Raw genomic sequence first — 18,629 nt, 5'->3', positions numbered from 1 at the left:
CATGTACAGTACGGTATACTGTAGTGTGTGGATGTAGTGAAATTTGGTGATTTACATTATTGTTAATAAAGTGAATAAATTATCAATGTAGATCTTTATGGATATAATCATTCATAAACTTGATTGTTAGATTAAAGCTTACTGCCGGATTATAGGACAGATGGCTGAGCGGTCAAGGTGGCAGCCTACCGCTTGGGGAACCCGGGATCGAAAAATCCCCAGGAATTTTTCGGGTGCTCCATCCAGATATGTCAGGCATTGTCCCTCACTACCCAGCCACTCCATTATGGGCTTGCTAAAAGAGACCCTCTTAGTGCCCACAGGGTGGAGCTTTAAAAGAAAATAAATTTTCGGATTATATCAGGCTATAATAATGTTACTATCTTATTAATAATTAAGTAATTTGGCTCAGAGGTAGGCTTAACATTTCTATACATTTTCGTAATTAAATGTGTATAATTCTCATCATTCCCTTTTTTTCCTGATTCAAAGAGTTCTTGGGACTCTTGAAGACATCCCATATTAATAATGTATATACAGGCTTAACTATAAATTTTTGGTTACGTTTTCTTGCCCTTGACGAAAACGCCCAATCGTATTTAAAAATGAACATAAATTGTAAGCAAAACACAAACAGTTTAATCAATTCAAAGTCTAAAATCGTGAAAGTGACAATTAATAGAAATATAAATATTACCGACATTTACGAATAAATAATGTTAAAAACCTAATTAAAATAGTATTTATAAGCAGTCCTTTAAAAAAGACAAAAGAAATATTTGAGTTAAAAACGAGAAAATTCCGTATATTAAAAGAATTTCGAATGTTTACAGCTGATTCTCCTTATGCTCAGGCCAAACTTACGCCGTAAAGCGATTGAAGCGCTCGAAGTGGCAGAAATATTACGCCAGTATCGTAGCATATAGAGCTATTGACAGCGCAAGGACCAGTATATCTATCGATTCTGGTTAAGCTGTTAGCCTACTTCTGTGGGGGATTCAGTTCGGATCTTGACGAACAACTGCAGGAATTTTTCGTGGGCGGTCGGGCCCAGTCCTTAACTACCGACCACCTCCATTGCGGCGGGATGGCCGAGCGGTCAAGGTGGCAGCTTATTACTTTGGGAAACCCGGGATCGAATCCGGACGGATCGAAAAATCCCCAGGAATTTTTCGGAGGTGGTCCGTTCGGATATGTTGGGCCCGTCCCTCACCATTCGGCCCCCATTGTGGGCCTAGCCAAATCCATAATGAACTTGCTAAAAGGGGCCTTCTTACTGCCCACAGGGCGGAAAGAATTTAAAAAAAAAAACAACCTCCGTTGTGGACCTGGCTAAACCTATATTGGGTGTGATTAAAAGGCCGTCATGTTGTCTACTGGACAGTAAGAGTTAAAAAAACTAAATATAATTTTATATTAATATTTTGTTTAACAGTATAAAAAATTTTATACTTTTATTTTTGTTTATAAAATTATCCAAATTGGATTATTTTTTGGCGATTTAATACCACGTCTAATTAGAACGTGCTTGACGCAATTTGGCAAAAACACAAAATGAAAGCGTGGTATAACTCTGAATGTAACTACAGTATTAATATTTATTTTCTTAAATTATTAATAATTCATTATAGTTCAAACGGTTTAAAATAAAGAAATAACTCGATTAACTAATTATAAAATTGAGAATGAACAAGTTGGCAAGATTATTGTCAAATGCCCATTTAATCAAAAGCATAAGTCGTGTATCACTTGTTAGAAATTGTTCTACTGTAGAAAAATGTAAACCAGAAAAATTGTTGCATGTGCCCGTTATGAGTCGAGAAGTCATCGAGTTTTTAGATCCTCAAGAAGGCCAAGTGCGTTTTAAAATATTATAAAATCGATTATAATATGATGATGATTTATTTTAATTTCAGACCTACATCGATATGACTTTCGGTGCTGGAGGTCATTCCAAACAGATTTTGGATTGTGGGCAAAATATTAAATTATTTGCTTTAGATAGAGATCCTACTGCTTACAGAGAAGCGAAAAAGATGGCTGAAGTCCACAAGTAAGTGATAGTAAGTTGAAGCAGTGTCAATGGATGCCATTGACACTGCTTCAACTTAATCTTTACTCACATGGACTGTCATGGCGAGGGACGCATGTTATAATTCAACCTAACCTATTCTAATAAATTACAAATTCTTTCTTCGTATAATTAATTTTTTTGAGTTATTTTACATCTTTCTTACATTAGTAATTTTGGTAATTTATTTCCGCTGCCATGACAGTTCACGTAAGTAAAGATTAACCATGGCATCTAATATGAGGATGCTGAATAACAACTACTGTACTACTTTACATAACGAACATTGTATATGTATATATAAAAAATTCAACATTCAAAATTTCTGTCTTTTTCATATTAATGTTTACAGGTCTTAGCAGTACGTGTACATCTGTCTTGCACCTTTGCTCTGACTCGGTAACTAATTTCTGCCGTGCATCCACGCCACTAAACAGGACAGTGCTGTTTCAAGCATTTTATTGTAGTAGAATGAAATAGACCATTCTATGAGTGAAAGATGCAATGAACTTTTAAACAGTGAAGTGCTATCTCATTTGTAGAACATCCCTTTCAAACATGTGCTTAGAAATAAGAATGAATCATCACAGTAATTGGCAGCAGATGTCGTGCGATGTTGACATCATTATCTCTTGCTCTCTCGCCTACAGAATCACTTAATGGTGTATATCTGACAAAAAAAAACTGGCTTATGTGTATTTATTCTGATTTTGGATATTTGTAACTATGAAATTAGCATATTATAACTACGAGAACCTTATGTACTTAGTAAATTTGTTCATAATCATTTTCAATACTGCATGCTCAACTGGGTGACAGTGAGTGGGGATTAGTCAACTGGGCTCTCACAAAGTGGGCACTGGACATCTGGACAACAAAATAATAGACCAAAAATACACAATAGACAAAATAAATCTTTAAAATCAGTTTTCTTTATTAAAATTCCTATTCTTTTATATTGATTTACTGCCTGGTAAATTTAAATATTTTTTTTTTTTTTATTTTTTTTTTTGAGAAAGAATAATCTAAACATAAAATTTGATATATCTCACTTACAATGAAGTATATTTTTTTTAGAATTAGAAAGTTGTATAGAAGTTTTATTGAAATTTCCTGGACAAAAAATAAGTCAGATAATTAATAAATATTTTTGTTTATATCATATACCAAAGTCTGTAGAATCGTGTAAGAAAGAGATGGTTAAAAGATGATTCAAAAATGATTTGAAAATGAAAAGGTATAAATTGCACAATATTGAAATAATGAAAAAATAGTTTTTAAATTCATTTATTATTATTATTTTATAATTAAAAAATGTATTTATGCATGTTACATAAATTATAACAAAAAAGTATATGAAATTCAAAACAATTTTTATTTTAAATTTATTAATTCATATAATAGTTATATGCATTATTATATAAATATTATATATTTTCCTTATTGTAATTTAAAATTTTCCTCAAACTCCTCTGGTTGACTTCATCTTAACTTCTTCATTTATGCTAATGTTGAAAGCCTGTTATTGCCTTTTTGTAATGAACATCACATATATTTTGAATGTAGTCCATTTATAAAAATCCATAAATTTGAATGATTTGTGATATATATCCATCAAATTGTATGCTTGCTAAGCATGCAAAAATTTTTGTTTTTGTCACTCAATTAACTGTTGTTCACTTGACTACTGTCCATTGTGAATTGCTAGTTGACTGTCTCATATCCATTAAGATTGTTAATCACGAAATTATGATTTAGTCCCAGAAAAAAGATCTTATTAACTTTGCCATGCCATTTTTATGTCACCTCTATGTAATGCACTCACATGCTTCTTCTAAAGTGAAAAAGAGACAGTGATGTCTAAATCACACGACAGCTGCAGCCAATTACACTGATGATTCATTCTTACTTCTAAGCACATTCTCTCAAAGTTATACATTTCATTCAAGGTACTATCTCTCAAAGTGTCATAGGCCACCCTAATAGAATTATTTTTATCTCATATGCTGTTAAGATTTAAAAAATATTAATTTTAATCGATTATAATAACTTATATAATTACTATAAAATAAAAATCACATTTCCTGATTTTATTTTTCATAGGGTTCCATAGTGCTTATCGTGAGCTGTAACTGAGCAATAGGCTCCAAATTTGATAATTTAACATTTGTTTTCATGTTTGTTTGGTTGTTTTTGTCATCACTTGTAGTTTAGTATTTCATTAATACTCTGTTTATCCTTCAAGTAATGGTCGCACAGACACATATGATCAACTGCAACTGCAAAGGCTATAAGTTTCACATGCCAATCAGCAAGCACACGATTAAGATATAGCTACAGTAAAATCCCAATAATGATTGGCATTTGACATTATGATTGACATCAAGTTACGATTGACATTGTGATTAGAAAAACAAACCAAACAGATCCATTCTTTACATATTTTAATGAAAAGAGACAGATTTTAATTTTATTGAAGAAATTCTGCAGGCATATTTGATTGTGAATCAATTCTATACATTGTAATTCCAACTTGATGTTTCAACTTGCCTCCCTTTTCAATAGCCAGGGACGACATAAACATGAAGACATTTGTTCGTTGGCTGTGCTATTGCTTTTGGCATGAGAAAAACAAACTTTTTTTAGTTGCGGTTGTTTTCATGGCAGAAAATTGCAGTGCAACTACCAGTTTAATAGACTGATCTGATAGAGCCATATTAAACTAAAATGTGTTTTTTGTATCTTAATAAGTTTTATAAAAGTGTATGAAATTAAGTATGCTTAATTTAATAGGTGATATATAGTAAGAATTTGTCGTGTATGTAATAAATTAAGTATTTGATAACAAAAATATTTTTTGTAAACACAAAAGATGATTTAACAATTTATTTTATATTTGGCTCTTCCCACTCCTGCAGACATTAAGAGGGCTTCTTTTTTTCCATGTCCATAGTGGGAACAGGACCCAACATATATTTATCCATTTATTTATCCAGGAATATTATATTTCATAATAAATTTATATTTTTTTGAAATTATAACAGTACTTTCCAGTTAGTGGGACGCCATTGAAATTTCTACTAATTTTTGCAATAATAAACTTTTATTTTGCAAGTTTTAAATAAGTTAAATAAATATAAAGAATTTTTTTTACTTAAAACAGAATAATAAAACTTGACTTTTTTTGTAACTTTGGTGTATCGTTTAGGGTTAATCTTTACCTACGTGCACTGTCATGGTGGCAGAACACACGTTCTAACCTAACCTAACCTATTCTAATAAATTACCAAAATTACTAATGTAAGAAAGATGTAAAATAATCAAAAAATTAATCATATGAAGAAAGAGTTTTGGTAATTTATTAGAATAGTGTGAACAAGTAGTTTCAGCAATTTATTTCTTGATGTGAAGATTAAATAAATGTATAAATGGCCTTATAGGGCTGAAATTTGAAAAAATTATATACCTATAAATTCCTAACTGTTCCCGTCTGTCTTTCTGTAATCTCGAGAACAAAGTTAGATAGATGAGACCAGATGTAGAAACTTTAGGGGCAGGAGGCTCCAATTAACTACATATGATTTTCCAATGCAAACTAGAAGTCATGTTATTTCAATTCAAAAATTTTCTTCTGAAAGGTGTTAGATGATTGGCATGACTCGATTGTTAAAGGAAGAGTATGATGTAAAGGGGCAAACCACTACTAATACGAGATGGAGAGCATATATTTTGATGTAAATCATCAATCCTCTCTTTCCAAATATCTGATAATAGATAAATTCCTTTATTTTGAACTAATTTTCCTTGTTTCTTCTCATTTGTACTTTTTTTTTTCTTTTAGTTATATTATGGATAAAAGAACAGATATTAAAGAGATCTCATCAGAAACTGATTTAAGCATGTTTTGGAAAGCAAATTAAGCCAATACTTTATTGAACTTTAAATCAAACAAAAGTTTAAATTGGTTTGTTTGAATTGTCTTGCTTAAGCTAACTTGTTTTCTAAGGTAACTTTTTGTTTTTAACCCCCTTTTTGCCATGTGCACTAAGGCCTTTAGCAAGCCCATTATGGGTTTGGCCAGGCCCACAGTGGGCAACCAAACATATCTGTACAGATTTTAAGGCATGGTATGAATAAATCACTCCTGAAAAATTCCTGGGGTTTTTTGACCCATCTGGATTTGATCCTGGGTCCCCAGAGTGGTAGGTTGCCATCTTAACTACTTGGTCATTTGATTGTCGATTACATCTAATTATATTGTAAACTTTAAAGTTATGCATGTAAATAATTGATTTTGAAAAGATCTTGAACATAAACGTACTCAGCAAAAAACATAAACTCCAATAACCACCACCTTATAAGTTGCTGAGGGAATTTTTAATTAAGAAAACAAACGTTTTCGATCTATTCCATAGATCATCTTCAGGTTTAAACTGACGAACAAAAATAATTCCAAAGAATGGAACACAAAATATTTAAATTCAAAAAACCCGACAACGGAGCAACTAATTAAAATTAGAATTAAAGCGCAAAAAATACCCAAATGTAAATTAACAAACACATAACAATATTAAAGTTATTAGTACACGCTAAAAATCATTTAACAGATAATAAAATATTAAGGTTCTCCAAATACGAAACACATCGCAAATCATGAGCCATTTGTAAGTCTCTTAATTGCAAATTTCCAAGCTGACGGTAATCCCTCAGCGTCCCTGGCGTTAATGCATCTATTCTCGAGTCTACTCTTGTAAATTTCTATTTTTTCCGCTGTCTTTGCTAAAGTTGGAGAATATATTTGTTTGACGATTTCCGCCTCTTCCCATCCAACGACGGATCCTTCGGCCTGGGCCATCTGGGCCAGAACAGTTGCGTTAGAACTTTTCCTTACATCATATTTATGCTCTTTGATTCTTACACCTAGGTTCCTTGTTGTAACCCCTATATACTCGTGTTTTAGTCCTAATTGCTGATTTTCATTCACGAACTTCGTCCCCGTTCACGAACTTCGTCCCCGAGAACGCAGCGAGTTGGGAAACCTCCATCCAAGAGATCGAAAGAGGATTAGTTGGCTTAGATCCGATAGAGAAAGATTATCTACGTTGGAAAACGATTATTAATAATCACGAAAAGTGGAGAAGAGGAGGGAGTGAAGACAGAGACATCCGTTACACTAAACGTTGGCTGAAAGTAAACGACTTGGTGGCTGCAAGAGCGGATAAGAGTAAACAAATAGTCATCATGAAAAGGCAGACTTATAATAAAGCATTGGAGGAGTACCTCGAAGAGACGGAGTGTGTTAGGACCAACGATAAAATCGTTGAGAATATAGATAGGAGGCTCAAGAAACTCGAAGGAAGTAAGCTCTCGACGATTTTACCGTTTATCAAGAAGTGCCGTAACCCCAGACCTGGGGTCCCAAGGCTATTTGCGTTTGCTAAAACGCATAAAGAAGGCAAGAGAATAAGGCCAATTGTGGAAAAAATTAAAGCCCCTACGTTTTTCTTAGAAAAAAGGTTGCACGGTTATCTTTCCTCCCTACTGGAAGACAGTATATTGGTTGCAAAGGATCCTACGGTAGTAGTTAAAGAGTTGCAAGACATAACTCTGATGGATGAGGAAGTGGGTACTATATTAGATTACGAGAGTATGTACCCATCCGTAAAAATTGAGTCCTGTTTGGAAGCGCTAATGGAATCCTTATTTAAAGTAAACCCAGAGTTGTTACACCACAGGGACGATGTCTTGGAGATGGCTAACCTGGTATGCTGTGAATCCTTCTTTGGCTTCGAAGGCCATACTTACAAACAGAATAGGGGAGTTCCTATGGGAAGCCCTATGTCGGGGCTTCTGTGTGAATTAGTGGTTAAGAAAATTGAAGAAAAGGTTCTGCACAGCTTCAGAAACAGTATAGTTTACTACAAGAGATATGTTGACGATATCCTTATAATTTGGAGAAGTAATCGAGGAATTAGTACCTTTATAGAAAGAATTAACGATAACGAAGACGGCCTACGTCTGAAACTAGAGCAAAAAAGTTCAGTGGAGGTACACTTCTTAGACATCAATATCACTTTTAAGAGAGGGCATCTATCCACTAAAGTGTATACTAAACCCACACATAGCCCACTCTACATCCCGCCACAGTCAAATGATCCATTTCGTTATAAATTGGCAGCCTTTCGCACCTTAGTCAGGAGGGCTTTTACTTATTGCGATAACGTTATGGACAGGGTTAACGAGATCGACAGGATCATGCGAATAGCAGAGAGCTTGGGCTACAGAAGAAGCGTAATTAATGGTATCGTGAGGAAGTTTGAAAAGAGTGACACAAGAACCTCTAAACAAAGACCTAGTGGATATACCAAGTTTACTTTCAACAAAAATGTACGGGGCATTATGAAGGAGATAGCGGACATTAAAAAATCAACATTGATCTTCAAACGAGCCCCGAACCTCTACAAAATTCTGAGAACTGATAAAGGGAAGATTAAGAAAGAGGATAGAGCTGGGGTCTATAGGATCCCTTATGAAAATCAGCAATTAGGACTAAAACACGAGTATATAGGGGTTACAACAAGGAACCTAGGTGTAAGAATCAAAGAGCATAAATATGATGTAAGGAAAAGTTCTAACGCAACTGTTCTGGCCCAGATGGCCCAGGCCGAAGGATCCGTCGTTGGATGGGAAGAGGCGGAAATCGTCAAACAAATATATTCTCCAACTTTAGCAAAGACGGCGGAAAAAATAGAAATTTACAAGAGTAGACTCGAGAATAGATGCATTAACGCCAGGGACGCTGAGGGATTACCGTCAGCTTGGAAATTTGCAATTAAGAGACTTACAAATGGCTCATGATTTGCGATGTGTTTCGTATTTGGAGAACCTTAATATTTTATTATCTGTTAAATGATTTTTAGCGTGTACTAATAACTTTAATATTGTTATGTGTTTGTTAATTTACATTTGGGTATTTTTTGCGCTTTAATTCTAATTTTAATTAGTTGCTCCGTTGTCGGGTTTTTTGAATTTAAATATTTTGTGTTCCATTCTTTGGAATTATTTTTGTTCGTCAGTTTAAATCTGAAGATGATCTATGGAATAGATCGAAAACGTTTGTTTTCTTAATTAAAAATTCCCTCAGCAACTTATAAGGTGGTGGTTATTGGAGTTTTTGAAAAGATCAAAAAAAAAAGTTAAATAGTTTGAATTTGTTTTAATTCCATTCTTCCTTCACTCCTACAAGATTTTATGAAAAAAATGAGAACTTTTGGCAAAATATAGTTTCAATTAACTGAGATCGTGTGGACTGAGATAATTTGGCACAATTTAAAATACCTTAATAAACAGCTGTAAATAAAATTAAGCTAATGTAGATCTGTAGTAATTAAATTTTAAAATTTATATCATTGTGAGAAGCACCAGAGTAAATTATTTTGTGCTCTGAAGACTTCTTGCCCACCAAGATACATGAAATGAACTGCACTATACTGTATTGTACTACATTCTCTTGTCTTTGTTTACAAGATGGCAGAAGCAAATAGTGTTATACTGGCATTACCAGACTTATTTTGTCAAAATAGTTTTGGGTTAATGTAGATGAGAAATAAAAATGGTGGAGGCACCATGTCACTTCATCAGAGCTTACCGTATCCATACCCAATGACACAAACAGTGCAGTGATTGATGAACTTGTTGGTGAATATTGGAACCCAGTACATCACAGCTCACTGACTTGCTGTTTGATGCCTACTGAAATGTACTCATTATTAGTTCAAAATTGAAATACACCAATAGCTTATCTATGAATCTGTGTGTGTAAACCAAGGACTTTCAATATTTAAAAAATAATTACAATCATTTATCCTCATCATCTGTTTAATGTGAAACTTTAAACTGCTTCAATAATTATATCTTAGCGCTTGTATCTGAAAATGAATGTATATCCTTCTTGATACAGTCAAACCTGTTTTTATGCGCTCTTTTTATGTGCGATTTTTATTTGTGCGATTAAGTAAGGGCCAGATCTGTATACATGTGCATGTATTTTCTTTAAATGTTGTTGTAGAGTCAGAGTCAGTAAAATTTTTTTGACTCCAGAGACTGACCTTGAAGTTTACTATTGGTAAAATGAAAAGTGAGAAAAATACTTTTTAATTAATTAGTATTTAAAGAAATTTCCTAGAAAATGGACACTGATAAATTTAGATGTCAAAATAATAATAATTCATAAAGGCCGTTTTATAGCAAAATATTATGCGTACCTCAAGTGACATGCTCTACATTTTCAGAAAATAGTTTTTATTAATTTAAGACCCACCAGTGGCCAAGTGGATAAGACCATTGAACACTTACTTGTAGTTAGTTGTGGGATCATGCCTGATATCGCTTTGAAGTGCCAAGCTTATCTTTACCAAAGAGAAGTTCTCAAGAAAAAATTGGACTTTCATTTCGGGTGCTCTAAGTTTTACTTGGCACAATATTTTTCTACATCTCAGATATTTTACTTTGGATATTAATTTTTTTACTGTCCTATTGGTTTACAGTCTTCGGTTAGTCCTAGTCGTAAGTTAGATTAGGGACTCTTAGCTTGGTTTCCAGTTAGGTTAAATTAGATCAGGGGTTTGTTAGCTTTAGTTGTCTGGTTAGGTTCATCCTAGGTTATGGTAGGTTAGTTTAGTTAGTAAGTTAACATTAAAAAAAATTAATAATAAATAAATAAAATTTTTGGGGTCTTGTTCATTTGTCTCGTCTAGTTTGTCATTGTGTTCGTTTGCTTTTCGTGCTGTTTGTCTAGCTGTTAAGTAGTATTAAGATTCGTACTCGCATTCCATTTTATTAGTATTAAGTAGATAAAAGTCTTCCTACTAACAGCCACTTGGCACTAACTTCTACACTTAACTATTCGTGGCGACACTCAATTATTGGTGTTTGCTACACTGAGGTTTTCTTTTACACCCTTCAGGGGACTACGCCTTGCAGCATAAAAACTGCATGCCAACATCAAACATAGAGGGTACTGTAGCTTGATGTATGCTGTTCAGAGGGATCCTACCGTTCTCTACTGTCTATCTCCTCTCCCTCCTTCCTCTCTTTTCTGCCAGCTAAACACTTCATGTACAGCTGATGTCTTGTATGTATGTGTGTCCTTCTATTAGTTTTGAGTTATTTATGACTATTATAGCTTCAATAACATAATTTAGTCTTAAAATACTCAAAAAACAACAAAAATAAAACCAAGATCAAAATCTAATTGCAACAAACTAAAAGAGGAAGAGAAAATTGCAAAATGTAATTAATATAATTGTTTCAGCTTATTATTTATTGGTCTTGGGGCCAATTGCACCCATCTGTTCAAGATGATTGATTTTTTTTCCAAATTTGATATTTTAAAATTTTACTGTATACTTTAGTTTTGTCAACTGTCGGTAGGAAATTAACTATTCCCATTGTAGCTGGAGCAGAAGAAACTATTTTATGGATCAGTTTATTATATCTTATTGTATTTAAATTTTTTCTTGAAAGTAATTAAATTTAAATCAATTTTTCGTAATTAACTAATAAAAGTAGAATTCTTTTTGCTATCAAGATGTAGTTTGTTTCTTTATGTACTCAAAAGTTCTCAGGTAAATTTGTTATATCCATTTCTTGATTTTCACCATCAATTTTAGTATGTCTTTTTATAGAGAAATTTTACATAAAATTATTTGGATCCTCAGTATATAATTAAAGTATACAATTGACACAAAATACATATAATGTTTGATTTATCTGTTGTTGCATGTTTATCCTCTCCCACCTAAAATGTCATATAATAGATGTTATTAAGATTTATTTTCAGAGAGATTTATGTATTTCAAACTTTAATATTGCTTTTTATTTATTATTATAAATTTACAAAATTTTATGCATTAGATACAGCATTGCAGTGCTTTTTTCAGCATGTGATAAAATATCTTTACAACTACCTATATTCAGTTTAACAAAATATATCCAATAATATGTTTGTATGTTATAATGTATATATAATCATCATTCAGAATAACTTTGCATTTGATTATTTTATAATGCTATATAATAAACTTTATTTTCAAACTAGGAATCTGGTTCCTCTTTTGGGTCGATTTAGTGAGCTTCCTGGCCTTTTATGTAAAGAAGGCATTGAAAAAGAAAGCATAGATGGAATATTATTTGATGTGGGTTGTTCTTCAATGCAGTTTGGCAATCCTCAGAGAGGTTTTGCTTTAAGTGCAAATGGACCATTAGACATGAGAATGGATGGAGAAAGGTAAAATTTTAAGATAACTTTAAGAACCATAAACTAAATAAATAAAATAAATGTACATATTGTTTCAGATTTCCAAATCAACCTACAGCTTCAGATGTAGTTAATAATTTAGATTTTCCAAGCTTAGTTAAAATATTTAAAATATATGGAGAAGAAAGATATGCCAAAAAAATTGCTCAGGTGCTTATTGATGCTCGTTTTATGATGAAAAATATTCGGACAACACAGGAACTAGCAGATATTGTTTCCGTTGTTGTTACGTATGTTATTCTATTGTTTACATTCATTATTGTTGTTCTCATTACTTATATAATTAATTTATTTTGCAGAGAGCCTAGACTAGATAAGTTGGAAAGAAAAGCTCATTCTGCTACTAAAATATTTCAGGCCCTGCGCATTTTTGTTAATAACGAGCTTAATGAACTTAATTATGGAATGGAAATGGCATATCAGTATTTAAAACGTGGTGGCAGAGTTGTCACATTGACATTTCATTCACTAGAAGATCGTATCATTAAACGTCACTTGATGGATATTGATATTAATGAACCCGTCAGTTCTTCATTGAGCCAAAAATATAAAAATGCAAGTTTGTGGTATTCTAAAGAAAACATGAAAGATATAATGTCCAAAAGGTGGTGTCCCATCAACAAAAAGGTGATAACTCCTACCAAAGAAGAAATAGAACTGAATCCAAGGAGTCGTTCAGCAAAATTACGAGCCGCAATGAAAATTTAAACAGAAATTCTTAAAAATTTTATTTTTATTTTGTGAAATACATCCTAAATGCATCACCATTAATATATAATTGCGTAGGATAACAACTGTACATTTTGGCATCACATTATCTTCATCATTTGAAGAATGGGCTTATTTTAAAAAATCTGTACTTTGCATGCACTAACGCTAAGAATTATCATCAGAAAACAGCCTAATGTTGTTATAAAAAGGGTTCTCAATTAATGACACATTGTTTTGAGGTTGTTCTGTCACGAGTTTGTTCAGACTGTTGTTTAAGTTATGCGTTTCAAGATTCTCTAACTTGACAAGTTTAGAGTAAGCGGGTTCCTTGGCAGGTTTGCTACTGCATATACTTACTATAAAACTCACCATGTTATTTACTATACCTACAAAGAAAAAGTGTTTTAACAAAAATTCATCTGTTATTCATAAAAAGAATGTAAGGAAAATTTACCTGAAGTAGCATAAATTCCACCAACAATTCCACATAATCTCACTAAAAAATGCCAAAAGGATGAGCGATGTTTTATCACTTTTACTTTAACCGACGACATGTCATACTTGAAGTAAATACCGGGAATACCGTGACTTCCAGAATCATGATTGATTTCACGTTCCTTCACAAAAGTTTTATTTACAGAAGCACATAAGAAACAATATGTAAATATTTTTTTTAAAAATCTACTCACTTGTTCGGTAACTGAGTATTGATATGTTTTAACTTCATGATTTCCAGAATAAACCTCTGTTGGAACTATTTTCAAGTAATACTGATATAGTTGGAAATCTGTAAATTTTTAAGCATTATATTTTTAATATGTTTTGGATAAAACCACGTTTTAATCAAAATATTAGAAAATTACTTTTATCGGTTATTTTCTCATCTCCTTCTAAAGGATCAAAAATACCACTTATGGGGTCGCCAAACGAGAACATTTCAATCCGATGAGAAAAGTTATAATCTAAAAGAATTTTATACATGTTCAATTACAGTTTTTAAAAATATTTTTAGCATAATTTGTTTAAATTATTTTCTTACCTTTATCTGTAAGGAATGCTGATAAATGTGCATGTCCAATTGGATGTGGAATGTGCCTAGAATTAATTAATACAAAAAATATTTTCAGCAAACACTTAGCCTATAAGATTAACATCAGACGTAATAAAAATTAAAAAAATATAAAATTTCAAAATAGAAATCTTGCTTAAACTTCAGCTTTGGTGCATTTTAAAGAACATAACTTGCTTGATAGAAAAATGATAACTGAAGTTTGAATTTATGTATCCAAACTGGATCCATATTATCAAAAGTAAAATATTTATAGATTTGAAACTTATCTTCAAAGTAATTCCCTTACAAAGCCACATACAGCCTGATGTTGCTTTGTTGCATTCATTTAAATCTCCCAAACATCTCAAAATCTTTTCCTTTTAACTCAATTTTGATTTTTGGAAAGAGGAAAAGTCACAGATGTGATCTGGCAAATAGGAGGGAATGCTATACCCATGTAATGTTACGTTACATTACATTACATTAGTTGAAAGAGGGGGGACTCCTGGTATCACTCAGAGGTATGACCAGGAGGAAAAAGGAGATGAAAGAAGAGGGAGAAGTAAGAAGATTAGGAGATGAAAGTGGGTCAGCATAAAGATGAGAACTCAAGCGCCTGCATTGCAATAATTGAAATAAACAGTATACAAAACATCGAAAAACATAATGAGAATAATACAAAATATATACAAATGGGTGGCACGACAATTAAGTTGTTAACAAAAGCAAAGTGATTACATAAAATAAACTATAGGATAACATACAAAAACAGGGTAACATGAAGAAAAATACATTGCAGATATTGAAGATCGCAACAAACATGGGGGACAAGGTATACACGTGTACAACAGTGATAATAGCCAGAGAAACTACTGCATAAGGTACAGTGTTTGGGAGCATTGTCTTGGTGGATTTTCTATTTAGCATTTGCATGTAATGCCAGTGTTTTCCAACAAACAATCTTGCAAATCCCTCAAAATTTGACAGTAAGACTCTTAGGTTATTGTCTGATCTGAGAGGGTATATTCATAATATAAAACCCCCTCAGGATTGAAAAAAAAACAGTCGGTACTGTCTTGACCTTGCTGCAGACCTGCTGTTCCTTTTTGGATCTGGGAGAGTTTGGGATACAGCATGAAGACTAGTCCTTAGTTTTGGGTCATATCTATACAGTTTTTGACAAAATCGGATGCAAATTTGTTGCTCAATTTTTTTAGACATTACTATGCAACTTGTTATGCAATGAACACCTGCAATCATGCAAAAACAAACTGCTACTGTGAAAGAATCATTAGAACAGGTAAGACATGACTCATGGCTGATAGTAGGTGTTAGGTTTTGAGATCATTCTGTACAAAATGACTTCATGTTATATCATGCAATTACTTACTTGCAAATCCAGTCTGGATATGTTTTATTAAACTTTATATAGCAGACAATTCCACATTTTTTGAAAAGCAGAAGAAAAGAAAAAACTACTTGTCAAATAATGATACTTTTTAATTTATTGAGTACTTTCAGCATTTTTTAAAAGGTCATTTTTGGGTTTTCTGTGATTATTAAACATTTTTTAAAAAGTAATGGCTTTTTTAAAGGCCAAGAATACCAAGGCCCTTAAGGAAAAAGTAAGTGCTGGTTACTAACCCGCGCGCCTAACGCAGGGTTAACATTCAAACTAGTCATAAACTGGATAATTTGAAAATATAGAATACATATGGCATGTTTATTAGAATCAGATAATTAAATAATAAAAGAAGTAATTAGCATGAAATTTATAAATGTACAAGATAAAATAAAGGCTAGAGCTTGTTGAAGTTATATTAAAAATTGTTATTAAGCAGGAAGTACAATACAGAACATTCAAATAATAATGATAAAGTGGTTTGTAAACAAATATTTATTTAGCAAACACTGTAAGCATACCTTCAAAATTATTTGTATGTTTCAATTCAGTTACTAATATTTAATATCAATTTTTAGATTAAATTCATAGAATGTTTATACAGATAAAACTGTTTCTTTATAAAATAAAGTAAATAAAGACACTGGCCACTTGGCCTTTTTGTAGTGTGTACAAACAAGAAAAGAATAATGTAAAACATGGAAAAAATCAATAGATGTTAAACTGAACATCAATTAAACAATGCTACGATGAAACAAAATTCTTAACATTGTTTTTAAATACACTGTAACTCCCTGAGTTTCATTATTTAGTTTGTTCCAATGGATTATCATTTGGAATATTGGTGATGGTTTAGGATTAAAGATTAGAAAATATTTAATAGAATTCAACCAGATAGAAAATATGTTCAAGAGTACCAGGAATGGAATTGATCAAAAATCAAAACATTAAATAAGTTTTTTTATATTTAAACACATTTTTAAAAATCATCCTTCTGAACTTGGACATGCTTTCCAATTTGAGAGATCTTTAGAAAAATTGTCCCATTATAGCAATTACTAAAAGATTTGTCTCTATTGATTTCTATTTACTTGAACTATTTTCATAAAGTTAATCAAGCTCACATTATAATTAGCTAAGTTATAGTCTAAATAATCTGGCTTTATTATTTGATTATCAAACCATTTTACTTTCAAAGTTGGAACTGCAAGTTTTCTGTAACCACTTTATTCCCCCAATCTAGACTTGTTTACTCAAAGTTGGAAAAAATATGGTTTGAGTCAATAGAATTGAAACAACAAATCAAAAGAACCCCTAAATACAGACAATTTTTCTAGGTGTTTCTTGAATTGAAGAAAGTATATTGAAGCCTGGATGATTATTTTTAAAATCTTAAATAGATTTCTTTATATTCCATTTTGATATTTTTTAAATCCATTCCCAAATTTTTTAAATTACATCATATAAACATGCTTGTTAATGAAGCTCTTCAAATATAAATTGAATTTGAACTGTTTATAGCAAAAAAATTTTCAGTAAACAATCATTTTCAGGCTTTATGCTCTGAAAAAGAATAAAGATTGAAGAAAGACACCAGAATACTAATGTGCGGATTAGAGGTTACATGGCACAAGCAGTTAATTATAAGTGTTTGATGAGAGTCCGAAACCAGATCATCAACATGATCTGGTTTTGATTATACTAAAGATAACAATCTGTGGTTATGCAGATGTAAACCTCAAGATTTTGCATAAGATGAAGCAACATTCTACATTGTGTGGAAAGAGGGGCACTTAATAGTTTGGTTTTGCAGTTGGATAATTTTTTATATATCTGAAGTGCCATCAACAGCTTTTATGTGGCCTGGTGGTAAGGCAGGCCTCTTTAGCTATTTTATTTTTGTTTATTTTGAACAAATGAAATGTATAGAATGTTTATCAATAAAAGCAGTCTTAAAGATTTTATTTCCTGTTAGTAAAAATAACAAAGGTTCATGTGATGGTTCCTACTCTATAAAATTAAAATTTGTTTCAGGCATAGGAATAAATGCCCAGCATATTACAACTTGCACTGATTGGTTGAAGTCCAGGAAAAAAGTCTACAAAAGGTTGACTAAAGGTTTAGAATTTGGCAATAAAGTTTTTATTCTCTTAAAACTAAGAGAGAGGATGCAAAATTAAAGTTTGTTAATTCTGTAAATTTATAGTGTTACAATTTTTATATTCTATGGAAACTGTTGCATTTTATATTCTTATCATTTATACAATTTGTAATGGCATGAATGAAGAAATTAAACTTTGTCAGAAGAAAACACTAATTCTGTCTGAAATTCATCATGGTGTGAGCACCATGATGAATGTAATTATTGTATTTTAAAGATAATGTATAAATGTAAATTTTTTGATTATTGTAATAATTTAGATTTTGCAAAGTACAATTCTGCAAAACATCAATATTAACAGAGCACTGCTGTAATGAATAACAAAGTAGATTAGCATCATAATTACATAATTATGTTCATTAATTTTGATGCATTAAAAAAGTCACTTAAAATATTGTGAGATTAGGAATTTTCTAAATATATTTTAAACATTTTAAAAATGAATTCAATATAAAACTGGTCATTTGATTCTCCAGAGCTTATCAGATATTTATGATGATGACAGTATCAAACATAAACAATTAAAATGTAACTTTTTAAGTCCTAATAACAATTTTTTCTCTAAAAAATCAGAAATAAGTTTTTTGCAATGTTGATATTGCTTCCCAACAATAGTCACTTTGGACTTATGTTCAAGATATTCCTCTTACAAAAATGACTATGCCTCAAACATTCATTAATATCGTAAGACATCTTACAAGCAGCATTCAGTTTTATCAGACAGACTCAATATGGATTTGTGCTTTAGCTAATTAATTATCAGTTAATTGTTGATGATGTAAACTGAAATTTGTACTTTGCACAGTATAATTACTAATGAAAGCCTAATGCCCGAAATTATAGTTAATTTCTCATAAATACACTTTCGAAATATTGACACTAATCAAAATCTTTATACATAATGCTAATTTTTAG

At 31.7% G+C, this 18,629-nt stretch overlaps 2 protein-coding genes across 2 annotated transcripts in view; one reads left to right on the top strand and one right to left on the bottom strand.

Moving 5' to 3' along the window:
• The first annotated feature begins 1,559 nt into the window (after positions 1 to 1,559).
• LOC136989941 (probable methyltransferase-like protein 15 homolog) lies at positions 1,560 to 13,868 on the top strand. Its single transcript, XM_067288249.1, has 5 exons — positions 1,560 to 1,856; positions 1,917 to 2,053; positions 12,171 to 12,359; positions 12,428 to 12,619; positions 12,689 to 13,868. Exons 1-5 carry the CDS (start codon positions 1,686 to 1,688, stop codon positions 13,095 to 13,097), a joined length of 1,098 nt encoding a protein of 365 aa, XP_067144350.1. The 5' UTR covers positions 1,560 to 1,685; the 3' UTR covers positions 13,098 to 13,868.
• The window catches only part of LOC136989940 (endoplasmic reticulum-Golgi intermediate compartment protein 2), a 42,323-nt gene continuing 36,786 nt past the window's right edge, over positions 13,093 to 18,629 (bottom strand). Inside the window, exons 7-11 of the mRNA XM_067288248.1 lie at positions 14,140 to 14,195; positions 13,964 to 14,062; positions 13,790 to 13,887; positions 13,555 to 13,717; positions 13,093 to 13,486 (exon numbers count right to left, since the gene is read on the bottom strand). Of these exons, the coding sequence (XP_067144349.1) occupies positions 13,266 to 13,486; positions 13,555 to 13,717; positions 13,790 to 13,887; positions 13,964 to 14,062; positions 14,140 to 14,195 (637 nt within the window). The 3' untranslated portion in view covers positions 13,093 to 13,265. The remainder of the gene's footprint in view (positions 13,487 to 13,554; positions 13,718 to 13,789; positions 13,888 to 13,963; positions 14,063 to 14,139; positions 14,196 to 18,629) is intronic.

Source organism: Centruroides vittatus, unplaced genomic scaffold, assembly GCF_030686945.1.
Source record: "Centruroides vittatus isolate TY-2023 unplaced genomic scaffold, ASM3068694v2 scaffold_769, whole genome shotgun sequence".
NCBI lineage: Eukaryota > Metazoa > Arthropoda > Arachnida > Scorpiones > Buthidae > Centruroides > Centruroides vittatus.
Note: the sequence above shows the minus strand (reverse complement) of the source record. Positions and strands in the feature narration are given on the sequence as shown.